The sequence below is a fragment of the Ambystoma mexicanum genome, chromosome 8, assembly GCF_040938575.1.
Source record: "Ambystoma mexicanum isolate Mex_15411 chromosome 8, UKY_AmexF1_1, whole genome shotgun sequence".
In the NCBI taxonomy this organism is placed as follows: Eukaryota; Metazoa; Chordata; class Amphibia; order Caudata; family Ambystomatidae; genus Ambystoma; species Ambystoma mexicanum.
In genome coordinates this window covers 1,105,453,961-1,105,469,805 of record NC_090929.1, presented here as the reverse complement: position 1 = coordinate 1,105,469,805, position 15,845 = coordinate 1,105,453,961, and the positions used below count along the sequence as shown (strand labels likewise).

At 46.9% G+C, this 15,845-nt stretch overlaps 1 protein-coding gene across 1 annotated transcript in view; it reads left to right on the top strand.

The window, feature by feature from the left end:
* Positions 1 to 15,845, top strand: part of PADI2 (peptidyl arginine deiminase 2) — a 1,062,620-nt gene that overhangs the window by 342,582 nt on the left and 704,193 nt on the right. Inside the window, exon 5 of the mRNA XM_069611131.1 lies at positions 1,723 to 1,840. Coding sequence (XP_069467232.1) covers positions 1,723 to 1,840 — 118 coding nt within the window. The remainder of the gene's footprint in view (positions 1 to 1,722; positions 1,841 to 15,845) is intronic.

Genomic DNA, 15,845 nt, shown 5'->3' with positions numbered 1-15,845 from the left:
AGATGATGGGGGCTCAAGCCCTTTCTCTGTGACCTGTTGTGAATAATTACTGTGTTCAGATAGGGATTGTTTGAGTGCTCTGAAACTGAAATGGAACAAGAGCTGGGCACCGTGTTGCTCAGCCCTGGCTGGGAAGAGGAGGCCCCATCCTCAATTCTTCCGATACCAAGAAGACATTGTGGGGGTGCGTGTACTGCATAGGAGGGATGGTAATCTGGAATGGTGGTAAGTGGGAGTGGCTGGAAGGTGACTGGTGGGTGAAAGGTGAGGGGAAGCAGATGGAATAGAAATAGGATTGCAGATGGGAAAGGATGATCGGTAAAGTGATGCTTCCACACTACTTCTCTTGTTCTCTTTTGCTCTAGGTTTGTGCTTTTTTATTGCTCAATTAATGCACACATGTTGAATAAAAGGTACATACCTCATATTCTTAGGGTATGATGATTTGGGATTCACGGGGAATGGGAAAGTTGATAGAAGTTTAAGAAAGTCCTAGATGGAACATGCGGGTGATGAGGGGAAGTGATGGAAGATAAGGGCCTCATTACAACTCAGGCGGTAAGGGGTTTACGGCGCCGTAAACAGCGCCGACCCTTACCGCCTGAGTACGAGGTCCCTTAGCGCCATGGCGGATTTAACACCTGCTTTTAGCAGGTGTTAAAATCCATGGCGCTAAGGGACCATGGAGTTAATTACGCCACCGTAATTTACGGTGGCGTAATTAACGCCTTCCTCACTCCCATTATGCCCTATGGGGCAAAAATGGGAATGGGGAAGGGTAAATGGGGATTGGGGACTTACCGCCCCGCCAAACTCGGAATGGGGCGGTAAGTCCGCCAACCACCATGGCGTAAACGTAGTTTACGCCATGGTGGTAAAGTCACGGCCCAGGCGGTAACTTACCGCCTGGGTCGTAATGAGGCCCAAAGAGTACCATGTTGAAGGTGAGAGGGTGGTGGAACTTTATAGAAGCTGAAGAGAGTAGTCTATGTAAGGCGAACGGAGTGGGAGCGTATGAAGGAGAAGAGGGATCCGATAGAAGAGGAAGAGGAGAGCAGAAAGATTTTGTATGGTGTACGGGAGAGCTTGCGATTTTGGAAGGGGTGAGCAGATGGAAGTGGAGAGCGGATTTCCCAGTTGAACCAATTGGGTGATTCTAGGCAAATCACTTAACATCAGCAAAACCTGCTGAGATGACTAGGCTGTTTCCAACCAGAATCATACCCCTAAACCAGGGCTCAAGTCGAGGGTCCACGTAGGTGGACGTAGTCCCATCCCCCCCAACTTCTGCAAGATGGAGAGCTTCCTCACGCTTTATTACACAATGGAACATATTTGTCAAGTAGATTTGCTCATGCAATATATTACTCTAGGCATTTTTTTTGCCTAAGCATAAGTATTCATGGGCTCAGCTTTTTCAGTGTCCTTGTAGCCATCCCATCACGGTGTTATTTCACTTGCGTCGTTATGTGTGTGTGGGTGTGTCGTCAAGTTCGCAGAAGCAACCTGACTCTTCCTTCAGTCGACGACTACTTGTTGGGTGTGACTCGTTAGCGATTGCTTTCTGTAGTGGAATGTCATGTTTCTTCCTCTAATCTCGCAACAACAAAAAACATATGAACCGTTCAATATGTTTACATTATGTGCACAATTGAATATTATGCCAAGAAAATACATGCACTTTATGATGCTTTGCAAATTTAAAGTATATTTGTGTTTTAGGCATCCTGGACGTGGGGCCCAAAGGGACAAGGAGCCATCTTACTAGTGAACTGTGACAAGGACAGCCCGATATCCCGTATGAGGGATGGGGATGATGACATCGTATTCGGCCAAAAAGGTACATTGCAGCTATACAATGTTGTTTTATTTAAAAGCGTACAATCATTCAAGATGCTTCAGCCTTGATTTGCATGCACTCTGTTTGCTATGTCTGAGTTGGTGACATGTGACCTCGTAGAGATGGAAACTTAAAAGAGCTAGATGAAATGTGCATTTCGAAGGGATTGTGTCCTCCGATTCCTCATCTTAGATATCTCCTACCAGCTCTGCTGGCCTCGGAAAAATTTTTCTCTAGAGGGCGCTGCGCGTCGACGTCCTCCGAGTCGATGTCCCTCGACAGCTGCCGTATCGACATCAACGTCATCCTGCCTATAAAGGCCGCGCGCAGGGTCCGTTGCTCAGTTCCGTTTTTCCGCGCTTACTCAGTGCCTCGGAATACCGTTGCTCAGTTCTTAGTCAGATTAATCCTATTTACCTCGAGTCATTCGATCCGTACTCGATGGCTTTCTCGTCGGAACCGACAACTCCTCGATCCGGCTTCAAGAAATGTCGAGATTGTGGGAAAAAGATGTCGTTGACTGACCCTCACAGAGTTTGTCTGTGGTGTTTGGGAGCTGAACACCATTGTTCGGAATGCGAGGACTGTATGTCCATGACAGCTAAGGCCCTGAAGGAGCGTAGGGGGAAGCTGGAGAAAGGTAAGACTTTTAAAGCTTCTTCTTCGTCGACGAAGTCGAGACATTCGTCTCCTCGTCACCATTCGCGCTCCAGGTCTCGGAGTGGGTCTCATCACTCCTCGAGATCGAAGCACTCGAAGAGGAGACGTCGAAGATCCCCTTCTCCGTCTTCCTCTTCCTCTGTTTCGCCAAAAAGAATCCCTTGCCCCACGAAACATAGTTCCCGGGCTGAATGGGAGGAATTCCGCAAAAATATGATGAGCGTCTTCGAGAAAGCGGCCTCGACCCCCTCGAAGACTGCCGAGAGCGATGCTCTGGTCGAAAGAACCGAAGGTCAAAAACGCAGCGAGTCGCAGTACCCGGCGAAGGAAACCTCTCGAGCGCGTCTAGATCCCTCGAGTAGGACTATGACCTCCAAACCTTCCTCGAAGGTTCCGTCGACGCCGTCGACGAGGGTTTTGTCGAGGTCGATGTCTTCGACGCCGTTGTCGAAGGGACCTTCGACACACGGGTCTGTCGACTCGACACCGGCGTCGACGCCAAGAAAAGTCACGGTTACGACACACCCAGTGACTATCCCCAGGTCCTCGACGTAGATGGCTTCGAGATTGTTGAGTAGAATTCCAATTCTGTTGAGGTCTTCGAGGCCTCCGCCTTTGTTTTCGATGCCACGCTCGAAGCCTTCGACGTCGGCGTCGACGACATCGACGTTTTTGAGGCCGATAATGACAAGTTCGGCACACTCTGCCTTGGAAATGGGATTTACTCCCTTTATGAGTTCAGAACAATTGAGAACTATGTCCTCAATTTTGGAAGAGGGTGAATTGTCTGAACAGGAAGACACATTTGAGTTGCAGGGACCTGTAACCCCAATTAGAGATGAATTTTCCTCTGAAGAGCGCAGGTTAAAGGATCTTCATGATTCCTTACATGAGGCAAGTGGGTTAGACACTTCCCCTGAGGTGGAGTTTGCTAAGCCAGACCCGAGGGAGCATGCTGAAACCCCCTATAGAGCCTTAATGGCCAGGATCACAGAGTTCATGGGGTGGTCTGCACCTTCACAATCTTTCCAACAAGATGACCTCACGGATATTCTTGAGGATCCTGTGGTGCCTTTTCATAAAGCTCTTCAGAGAAGGATCATGACAAACTGGGAAACCCCAGATGTAGTACCAGCAGTAAATAAAAAACTGTCTACAAAGTACAGGGTATCTTCTACAGACCCAGAGTTTTTGTCTAAACACCCATCCCCAGAAAGTCTGGTGGTACAGGCAGCATCCTCTACCGATGTCAAGACGGCTTATCCTACCGTCCCACAGGACAGGGACGATAAAAAATATGATGCTATGGCAAAGAAAGTCTTTTCAGCATGTAGCATGGCGTTAAAATCTGTTAATGCTACTTGCACCCTTGCTAGGTTCAGCCATACACTTTGGGAGTGTGCTTCTACAGCGGCTGACTGCATCCCGGAGGGAGAAGAAAGGGATGCGTTCCTGAATATTATACAGGACGGTAAAGACGCTATGTGCGAATCCCTCCAGACGGGCATTGATTCGGCTGACAGTATCAGCAGAGCAATGGCGGCAAGTACATCAACCAGGAGATTTGCTTGGTTGAGAAAGTCTGGTTTTGCCCCAGATGTGCAAGCCAGGCTCTTGAACATGCCATTCGATGGCTCTTCTTTGTTCGGGAAAAAGGCGGATGACAGTTTAGAGAAACTGCAAACTTCAAAAGCAGCAGCAAAATCCCTAGGAGCTGCAATCCGTCAGACTCCTTTTCGTCCCACAGGAACCTCTGCGAGGGGCAAGTCCTTTCGCTTCTACTCCGCATTCGGAAGAGGTAGAGGACGACCGGCTCAAAGGGGACAAAGAAGAACTACCCGAGGTGGACGGGGTAGATATTCAAAAGCCGCAGCAACAGCAGGTACCTCTTTACCATCGGCATCTGCATCAGCCGCCCAAAACCACTCTGAGGACTTCCCTCACAGGACACCTGTAGGAGGCAGGTTGACTCAACATCTGGCGGTATGGCAGGCTATCACGTCAGATGCTTGGGCATTGGAAACAGTTGCCCAAGTTACTGCCTGCCTTTCCTACATATACCTCAGAGTCATCCACCGGGGATCAGCTCTCAGAAAGCTCCAGATCCGCTCCTCTTGCAGGAAATTTGGGACCTGCTAGAGAAAGGTGCCATAGAACCAGTACCTGTAGCGGAGAGGAACAAGGGCTGGTACTCCCCTTACTTTCTCATTCCAAAGAAAGACGGAGGACTGAGACCCATCTTGGACTTGCGAGAATTGAACAAATTCCTCAGAAAAGACAAATTCAAGATGGTCACTCTTTCTCAGATCCTCCAGGCCCTTCAGTTCCAGGACTGGTTGGTATCTCTGGACCTTCAGGACGCTTATTTCCATGTGCCTATCCATCTCAAACACAGGAAATACCTGAGGTTCGCAATTGGCAACTCTCACTATCAATTTAGAGTGCTGCCATTTGGGCTGACCTCCGCCCGAGGGTCTTCACCAAGTTAATGTCGGTAGTGGCTGCAAGTCTAAGGAGGGAAGGGATTCACGTCTACCCCTACCTGGACGATTGGTTGATCAGGGCTGTTTCTCCGGAACAAGCTCAGATCCAGCTAAATCACGTGTGCCACTTCCTTCACAGACTGGGCTTCTCCCTCAATTTAAAGAAGTCACAAATGATACCATCGCAGAGACTCCAGTTCATAGGAGCAATCCTGGACACTTCCCTGGGAAAAGCCTCGCCACCAGAGGTGAGGGCTCAAGATATTCTACAGATGGTTACCAAGTTCCAACATGCCCACGTCTCCCAGCCTTCGACTTTTTGAGGTTGCTAGGCCTCATGGCATCCTGCATTTTCCTAGTGCCAGAGGCTCGCCTGAGAATGAGATCCCTCCAGTGGGCACTGAGGACTCAGTGGTCACAATTCTCAGGGAGAATGACAGATCTTCTTCAGGTTCCCGGCAGGGTGGCTCGAGACCTTCAGTGGTGGGCCTGTCAGGAGAACATTCTGAAAGGAGAACAGTTTTGGCAACCCTGGCCGGAGATAACAGTAGTCACGGATGCCTCACTCACGGGGTGGGGAGCCCACGCCAACGACTTGACCATCAGCGGTCGTTGGTCTCCATCGGAGTCCAGACTACACATCAACCTGTTAGAGCTGAGAGCCATCAGACTTGCGCTGAAAGCGTTCCTGCCAGCTGTACAAGGGAAGAACGTCCTGATAATGACGGACAACACGGTGGCCATGCATTACCTCAACAAAAGAGGAGGCGTAGGATCACTACCTCTGTGCAGAGAGGCGACGCAGCTCTGGTTTTGGGCAATGCAAGAAGGAATCTCTCTATCGGCAGTTCACCTAGCCGGAGAGAAGAACTTGATAGCGGACGCTCTGAGCAGGCAGAACACAGTCTCCCACGAGTGGGAGCTAGCTCAGGAAGTCCTTCAAGAGATCTTCGCCCTTTGGGGAACCCCTCAGGTAGATCTGTTCGCCACCAGCCTAAACAGGAAATGCAACCTGTTCTTCTCAAGGGAATTTCCCCCGAGAGGAGCTCTGGGAGACGCAGTCATAGTGGACTGGGAGTTTCAGCTTCTGTACGCGTTCCCACCGGTCCCTGTCATTCCTCAAATGATCAGGAGGTTGAGAAGATTCCGGAGAACCATGATCCTAATTGCCTCGGATTGGGCCAGGAGAACGTGGTACCCGGACCTTCTAGACTTGTCCATCTGCCCTCCAATTCGACTTCCACTCAGAGAGAACCTACTCTCACAGAAGGGAGGTCAGGTTCTCCATCCAGACATCAAAACCCTCAACCTTCACGCTTGGCTTCTGAAAGGCTGAGGTACAAGGATTGGGACCTCCCTGATGATGTTATGGAGGTGTTGCTTTCAGCAAGGAGGCCAGAAACAAAGTCTTTATACCGCTGCCGTTGGAACAGATTTTGCAGCTGGTGTAGAGAACAGAATATCGACCCTTTTTCATGTGGTACACCAATGGTTTTGTCCTTCCTAGTACATTTGGCAAATTCAGGCCTTCAAGTTGGCACCATTAAGGGCTATCCCGCAGCACTATCCATCTTTAAGCGTACTGCGGAAGAACCATCCTATTTCAAATTACCGTTGGTAATACAGTTTCTAAAGGGGTTAACCAATGTTTATCCCCCAAGACCATTCCAAATTCCCCTATGGGATTTAAACTTAGTTCTAACTTTCCTGATGGGTACACCTTTCAAACCTCTCCATTCTTGTTCGTTAAGATTCCTTACCCTTAAAACTGTTTTATTAATAGCACTTACATCTGCTAGAAGGGTGAGCGAATTACAAGCTCTTTCTTGTAAACCCCCTCACACAATATTTCACAAAGACAAAGTTGTCCTGCAAGTGAAGCCTAATTTCCTCCCAAAGGTGGTTTCTGAATTCCATATCACTCAGAAGATTACCCTACCATCTTTCTATCCTCCTCCTTACCCGGGGAAAGAGGAAGAGAGGTTACACAGGCTAGACCCTAGGAGGGCTTTAAGTTTTTACATCAGTAGACTAGCCAGGATAAGACAGGCAGACCAGCTGTTTGTAGGTTACGCTGGTCACAAGCTGGGGTTACCAATAACTAAGCAGACCATTTCCAGATGGATCATTCTAGCCATTCTGGAATGTTATAAACTGGCAGGGAAAGAGCCCCCTCAAAACCTTAGGGCTCATTCGACCAGAGGTATTGCAGCTTCATCGGCCCTCAAAAGAGGCGTGCCGGTTAAAGACATATGTGCGGCCGCTACATGGTCATCTGTCCATACCTTTACACGTTTTTACAATTTGGATTCCTCCTCCAGTCAAGAGACTAGGTTTGGAAGGGCTGTACTGCATTCTATTCATCAATAGAAGACAGCGTGAAGTCAGTACTCCCTCCTCCGATGATAGAATACTGCTATGGGAGCCTATCTAAGATGAGGAATACGTCGGAGGACACAATCCCTTCGAAGAACAAGTTACTTCTTACCTTGTAACGTTCTTTTGACGGGATGTTCCTCCGACGTATTCCTCATCGATCCTCCCATCCATCCCCGCAGTTCTACTTCCCTTGTTGTTGCAGCTTACGCTCCTTCAGGGTGATTAGTTAGTCCAGAAAGTATTATTTTGGGCTACAAAACGGAACTGAGCAACGGACGCTGCGCGCGGCCTTTATAGGCAGGATGACGTCGACGTCGATACGGCGGCTGTCGAGGGACATCGACTCGGAGGACGTCGACGCGCAGCGCCCTCTAGAGAAAAAAATTTCCGAGGCCAGCAGAGCTGGAAGGAGATATCTAAGATGAGGAATACGTCGGAGGAACATCCCGTCGAAAGAACGTTACAAGGTAAAAAGTAACTTGTTCTTCTGTAAGTGTGGCTCCATGAACTTTTCCCATTGTCCCTAAACTGTACTACACATGTATTTATGACTGAAAGATTGTCGAAGTAGTCCCTTCCAGAGTTGTTCAATAGTCACAACTGATTTTCATTTGGGATATCAGCGCATGAATAACTGGTTTGACTTGCCTAGTGCTCTTATGGACATCGTTGCCATTGGGTGTGGGTTGTAGGTACATGTTTGCCATGGGATTGGTATGTGAAGCAGTAAAAGTTACCATATTGACTACTGCTGTCCTAGTCCATACTTCCCTATCCCCCATACTCGTGATGTTACCTCCATGGTTGTTGAATAGACGCACATTTCCCTTCTTAATGTGAAAAACAATTGCAGAACCCCTAAGTAGCCTCAGCTGGCGGGGGGGCTTTCTATGACGGTCTTCCACAACAAATACATTGTTTCTGCTTCGAGATTGAACAAAAGGTGGTGTGGCACAGGAGAAGAGGGAGTACAGGAACGGAGAGATAGAATGGAAATGCTCACTTGAAGATTCTGCCCATCACAGATATTTAATCTAATCGATATATTGGGTGCATTGTTGTACAGCAACACAGTTCAACGAGGGTGTGGTATCATTAAAAGTGGGACTCCCTTGTTCTGTGGAGACAGTTTGGGGTCTGCAGGGGCAGCACACATTAGAAAGCCTCTTTCAGACCTTAGCAATAAACAACAAAGACATAAAGAGCAAACCAATCAGAGTAATGCACTGAAATACCTGTGTGCATTTATTACTACAGGGGGATAAAAAGCATGTTAGGCAGTTAAGCATGAAGCAGCAATGAGCAAAGCCTGTGTAAAGCTGCACACATGAATGGCAGAACCTTTCTCGAACCTTCATTTCCATCCCCAAAGAGTACAATTACAGCCCCAACGTTAAGCCTATTGGTGCACTCCCTATACATTTTGAGGCAGAAACGTAATAATAATCAGTGCAAATTCGGAGGGCTGAGATGCTAAGGAGGCCATGATACCCAAGTAACCCAGTGCATGTGTAGATGTATCAAAGGTCTGGGATGAGTGCCTCCAGGCTTTAAATATTGAACACGTAAACCATTCTAACAATTCCAAGCTAAGCATATTTAGATCAGTTTATAGACAGAGATGAGAGTACTCTTCCCTGGTCCTCCCCTTTTACCCAACATGACACTCTCTGAGTAGGAAGGGAATCCATCATGGTCCCAATGTCCCTCTTTTCCCTCATATCAGCAGTTGGATCATTCCAAAGTGGGGCAATTCCCCTAAAAGGAACAGTCTTACGGAGTAGGACACAGAGTCTCTGGTACAAGAAACACAGGCCAAGACCAATGACTAAATTAAACAGCAGTTCTAGATGTGAGGGAATACCCCCTGCACGTTCTCTCACTGGCTTCCACTATATACCACGAGCAGGGGAAGCATATAACTATGCAGAGAATCTGTTTTGGGGCTTCAGGTGGGAAGGGGCTGGGGTCTTCAATGTTGCATGCCTCTTTTCCCTCCTCTGCCCAAGGTCAGGGGGTGAACACTGATGCTGATCCCAGCATTGCCTGAGGCTGCAGGACATAGTGTAACTTAATAAACGCAGGAATGTGCTCCCTTAGCCCTCCATGCAGGTTTTGACACCATTGCCTGCAACACTGCCCACTGGTGAGGGCAATGGCAACATGCACAACAAAATAATTAAGGCCTCTCCTGGTTGTCCCATGATGGGATGCATGTGCTCTCTCCCAGCCCACGCAAGACCGAAATCAACATCAATTGCAAGAGGCTTCAATAGGGTACACTGCTTTGGCTTGGACTATTTTATTCCCCAACAGTCCATAGTGCTAGATTGATATCTCTCTGACCCTACCTCTGTTCAGTTTGGCATACCTCAAGGCTTCTCATTGTTTATCCCTCTTGTTCAATGTAAATGTTGTACCCCTGGAAATCCTTATAAAGTGTTTTGGATTAGTGTTTTATTTGTATGCTGACGACATCAAGTTCCTGTTCTGTAGAGATGCAAATGTTGCTCCGCTAAGACCCTCTGCTACTACTTAGTGGCAATACTGATTTGGATGAACAAACAATGGTTTAAAATCAACTCAGATAAATTGGAGGTGTTGTGAAGGGGAGCACTTGACAATGGCTAGAGCCATTCTTTCGTGCGCTAATTCATGGAAAGTAACCCTTCCCTGTTTCATGTATAAAAAAATGTCACCTTCAAAATTGTTAAATTTATAATCCTAATTCCACTGATAAATTCAGTAACCAGTGCTTGCTTCTACCAGCTAAGCATTATTGCGAAATGTGACCCTCTTCTTTCCAACACTGTCAAACCATGAAAATAGCTATCACCATCGGCTCCAGGATATACCATGGCTAAGCAGTGCACTCGCCCTTGATCTGCCAACCTACCTATCCAGACTTGTGAAAATTATTCATTACGGTGGTACCAGACATCTGACAGACACTAGCAGGAAGGAACAAATCTCTTCTGTCATTAGATACCTCTATTGGCTTCCGGTAAGACAGAGCATGTGTTAAAAACCTTTTTCTTTACCTATAAGACCTTCTAGAGACAGGGTCCTCTGTTAATCATTGATAAGATTACATATTATATCCCCTTGAGTTTTGTTAAGGATTTCAATCAGGCAATACACCCTGGTCTCAGCCTAGTATGCAGTGCACAAATGAAATACTTATTTTATTGTGACTATAGGTTCAATATTCTAAGTGATATACCACTCATATCACACCCCTTCTCAAAATACCCCCAAGTCACAATGGACCAGGAATCAGGCTGATTGGTAAAGGTAATATTTATTTATTTATTCAAAATTCAAATCAAACATGTTTTAATATATGGGACAGCAATCACCAATGTGGTGACAATACAAATAAGAAAGTAGGTAAGGCAGTTGAATTCACTTATAGCAACACAGAATATAAAACACAGAGAAAAGAACAGTTTTGGCTTGTTTGAAAGATAGCGCTTAAGTTAAAATTTCCCCCTGCAACTTCCCCCTGCAACTTTCTCAACTCACAAATAAGCAATTCTACACAGATGTAAGGGAGCAGCAGGTATTCAGGAAATATAGAACAGTGTACAGAATTGAAAGATAACCTTCCCTCCCAAACAAGAGAGAAAAACGTTTCGGAAATTTAACACTTTTAAAATGACATTCGAAAAATGGCTGAGCAAAACAATGAAAAGTGTGCAAAAATCCTTAAATTGGTATAAATCTCTATAGGAGCAACACTGAAAAGAGGCTAACAATCATAAGCTGTAGTATGACCAACAGTACACACTTTGAATCTTAATGGAGTTTGGAAATAATTGAAATTGAATATCACACGTGTAAAACTTTGCAGAAATGCGAATTCCCGCCTAAATTTCACTAAATGGTTTTTAAGAACAATGGGTGAAATACACTATTTTGGGATGCAGTTTTTATGTTGGGATGTAGCTACAGGTTTTATGTTTAAGTGAGAGTTGAAATGAAGTCTGTAGCTATTAAATTGAGGAAGTTATGCAAGGTTGAATGAGAGGCGTTTTTAGAAAAATCGGGCAGTGAAAACAGAAAATAACACAGTTTGGACAAGAACATATTTACTATAGTTTGCTCTATGACTAGAGCATTCTGGCTAGAATACCAAGGAGGGACAAAGTAAGCTCTGGAGTTGATTCATGACTTCAACACCAAATCCCCAGTGTCTGCTCCTGGTGGAACCAGTTGGATCACTCGAAGTAGGATGGATGGGTTAAGATTTAAACAAGATGAAAATGACTAAAGAAATGGTGCTTAGCAAGATAGATCAAAGACAGGATTGCAATAAGGATTCTGACAACATCATAGCTTCTTAAGGTAAAGACAGGATGGATTATAGATTGGGATAGGAAAAGGTAAGATATGCTATGGTTTACTATGATTCCTATTTATACTTACAGTCCACTTTAATTTAAGGTTTTGGACCATCAAGGGTTCAGGTCATCCCACGGGTCGGGTCTAACAACGGACAGTAGGGCACATCTGGCGGGATAGGCCAGCTGGGCGGGTCTGGTCAGCTGGACTAGCACCACCTCAGATTGGACTGGACTGGATTGGATTGGCCCTTCTGGTTACTGGACGCTGTAGATCAGTGGGATGGTGAGTTTGGAGCAGGCAAGCATTTAGTGGTAGCAAACCAGACTGGATCAAAATTGCTTCCCTTAGGTTTTGGGATTGCTTCAGAGTTTGGGCCTAGCTGAAAAAGGAGTTCAGCAATGCAGAGGGCTTGGCTTTGCAAAGAAATCTGGATCAGGAACACGATGGAGAATTCAGGAACAGGGCGCCACGTGGAAATCAGGACAGAGTCAGGAATCAGTGTGTCCCTGTGTGTTGTGACGTTCCCTTATTTATCCTGCCAAATAACATCACTCAAGTTTATGGTAGGGGCAGACTTAAAACCAACACCCACAATGTTGTGATTGGTCAAAGGCACAGTTTTTTGCTGGTTGGATGACAGAAAGGGCTGCCATGTTTTATGAGAAACCTCCCGTAGTTATTTGGACCAAAATCTAACTTTCCCACAAATACATATGTATGTACTTATGCCCTCTAAGAAAATGAGATACATAAATTACATATTTAATGGTTCACATTTACATCCAACTCCCAAGTCGGTGGGACCTAGTTTTGTCATTGAATTTTGGCAATTTTAACCATGAAAGGATTTTCCTAACATTTCCTTTTTCGGTACATATATGTGCAATCACCCCTAGAACATGGGTACACAATATTAGATTTGCAGCATTAATAAATTCCGTGCACTTGGTTATTCTTCATAACTTCTGTTCCTTACGCAGTAAGAAATTCTACCAAGTCTTCAAATGTTGATCATATTTCAGATTTCAATGTATGTACTTTTCATTCCTTTACTCATTCTTGCTGCCAAGTTAAACGTCTTGAAGATCAGTGGCAAAATAAGCATTTTAAACCCAAAAATCACACGTCAGTTTTTTTTTCTTCCTTCCCAGGGGTGAGCAAATGACAAGTCCTTTGAAGTTCAATGAGAAGCCTCTTCCTGGAGAGTGGGGCATCGTGCCCCTCCCCTGGAAGGATGAGTGTCCAAGTGTCATGCATGCTGGACGCTACGCTCGTAGAACAGCTAGACCGTTCTACTCCAAATGGAGGCTATTCGATACGTTACCGGGAAAACGACGTTTACACTTTTCACGTCGCTAACTTCACGTGACTTTTGCTTCGTCACGTGAACTACGGTATCACGTATTTAAGCAGCGTAGAAACTTCACTCGCTGCTTCTGATCGTCTCTATTGGCGTCGTGTAGCTGAACCTCTGATCTACATCCTGGTATATTCCTACAGCTACTTTTGGGCCTTCGATAGCGTGTGTTCCGCCACACGCTGATTCCTGGAGCTATCCCTTCGCGTGATAATCCACACGCGCTCTTTGTCTTCATACGCGGCTGGCCAAGGCTGCGTGAATCCTGCCCGCGTGTAAAATCCACACGCGCTCTTTGTCTTCATACGCGGCTGGCCAAGGCTGTGTGATTCCTGCCCGCGTGTAAAATCCACACGCGCTCTTCGTCTTCAAGTGCGGCCGGCCCAGGCTGCGTGAATCCTGCCCGCGTGTAAAATCCACACGCGCTCTTTGTCTTCATACGCGGCTGGCCAAGGCTGCGTAAATCCTGGCCGCGTGTAACATCCACACGCGCTCTTCGTCTTCAAGTGCGGCTGGCCCAGGCTGCGTGAATCCTGCCCGCGTGTAAAATCCACACGCGCTCTTCGTCTTCAAGTGCGGCTGGCCAAGGCTGCGCGAACCCTGCCCGCGTGTAAATCCACACGCGCACGTTGTCTTCACACGCGGCTGGCCCAGGCTGCGCGATTCCTGCCCGCGTGTAAATCCACACGCGCTCTTTGTCTTCATACGCGGCTGGCCAAGGCTGCGTGAATCCTGCCCGCGTGTAAAATCCACACGCGCTCTTCGTCTTCAAGTGCGGCTGGCCAAGGCTGCGCGAACCCTGCCCGCGTGTAAATCCACACGCGCACGTTGTCTTCACACGCGGCTGGCCCAGGCTGCGCGATTCCTGCCCGCGTGTAAATCCACACGCTCACGTTGTCTTCAAACACTATTTTCTTCTAACTCCTGCATCTGTGGAACTAACAGAAGGATTGATCCCTAAGTGGGAAGGAAGCCTTTCAAGGATTATTGGAAGTGACTTTGAACTGAACTTTGGACGCTATCCTGTGGTGAATTCAACCCGTATCTAGCGTGAGCCTCGTTCCGTCCGGGATAAGTCTCCCTTACTAATTTTCCCTTCCCTGTCGTTTTGTTCTTCATTTCAAATCCATCAAGAGACTTCTGGATTGTTCTACCCAGAGATACAGGTCAGTGTGATCATTCCTGCCATTATCTAACTCATCATACTCAGGTTGGAGCAGTTATTCATGATACTTTAATTTGTCCTAGGCTGGATTACTATACCTTACCCACGCCCTTTCCAGTGATCCATCGCTCTGCCTGTTTTATCAGCCAGAGGGTTGTATCATTTGGAAGGTCTTTGTTGACTTCACGACTATCAAGTCGGGTGAACAGGGATCCGGAAGACCCTACCTCCTGTATCCTTTTGAATATTGTATCCTTTTCGGTCGATACTTTGGTGCATTCTGACAGAATCAGAAGCCATGGAGGGTACGGATCCTTTAACTGTTTTGACACAATTGATCCACGATTTGAGAAACGAAATGGTTACTGCACAGGACATGTTACGGCACCGTATGGACGTTATGCAAGACGCCCTACATGGTAGTCCTCAGGGAACACAAGCGCCGATGGCTACCGCATCCGGATCTGGGACTACGGCACCCCCACAGGAGACTATTAACGTGGTTATGCCCACTCAGTTTCCCTTGGCCCCTCCAGAAAGGTTCACGGGTGATCCCAAAACCTACAGAACCTTTGTAAACCAGTGCCGACTCCATTTCCTTTGCCGTCCTACATCTTTTCCTGACCTAACCACAAAAGCAGCCTTCGTGCTTTCCCATTTAGGGGGCACGGCTGCTGCTTGGGCTAACCCTTTGTTGGAAACTAATAGCCCTTTGTTGTACGATTGTGACGATCTCTTGACTGCTATGAGTAAAGTCTTTGACATGCGTTACTCTACTCAAGCCACAGATTTGGAGTTGCTTAACCTACAACAAGGCAGCCAACCCCTTATGTCTTACGTCGCCCGGTTCAATCAACTGACGGCGGAAACCCAATGGCCTGACAGCAAGAAAACGGCTGTTTTTTACAAGGGTCTTTCTGAAGAACTGAAAGACGCCTTATCTACTGTTCCTGTGGTTCCTACGGGTTTCCCAGAGCTGCTTGATTTGGTTCTACAAATCGACGCCCGAAGGAATGCTCGAAAGGGAGAGAAAAAGCCCTTCATGCCAGTCTCGGGGCGGTCAGAGACACCAGCAGTCATCTCTAACGACCCTGAACCCATGCAAATAGGCGCCGTGAGAGGCCGATTGTCCAATACAGAACGGGAGAACCGAAGAAAAAACCACTTATGTATGTATTGTGGTTCTTCCGAGCATTTATTGGCAACATGCCCTAAAAAACCCGTCAAGCGTGCGGGAAACGCCAAAACTCGACATTAGCAGGAGTCCCTATGTCGAGTGTTTCATCGGACTCCAGTACCATTCCTAAACATGCACCTGTAATAGTTCAGGTGACGTTACATTGTGATGAGCGAGAAGTGGTTTCCAAGGCCATGGTTGATTCTGGCGCCACCAGCAATTATATAGACATCACCTATGCTAAGAACCGCTCCTTACCCCTAGTAAACAAAAAAAAACCCGAAACGGTGAATACCGTGGACGGATCTGTGTTAACTTCTGGTATGGTAACCCAGGAGACGGTACCTGTTCGGATGACGCTATCAAATAACCATTCAGAAGAAATCGTCTTCGATGTTATTGCTGCTCCGCAGTACGAGATCATACTTGGTCTTGCA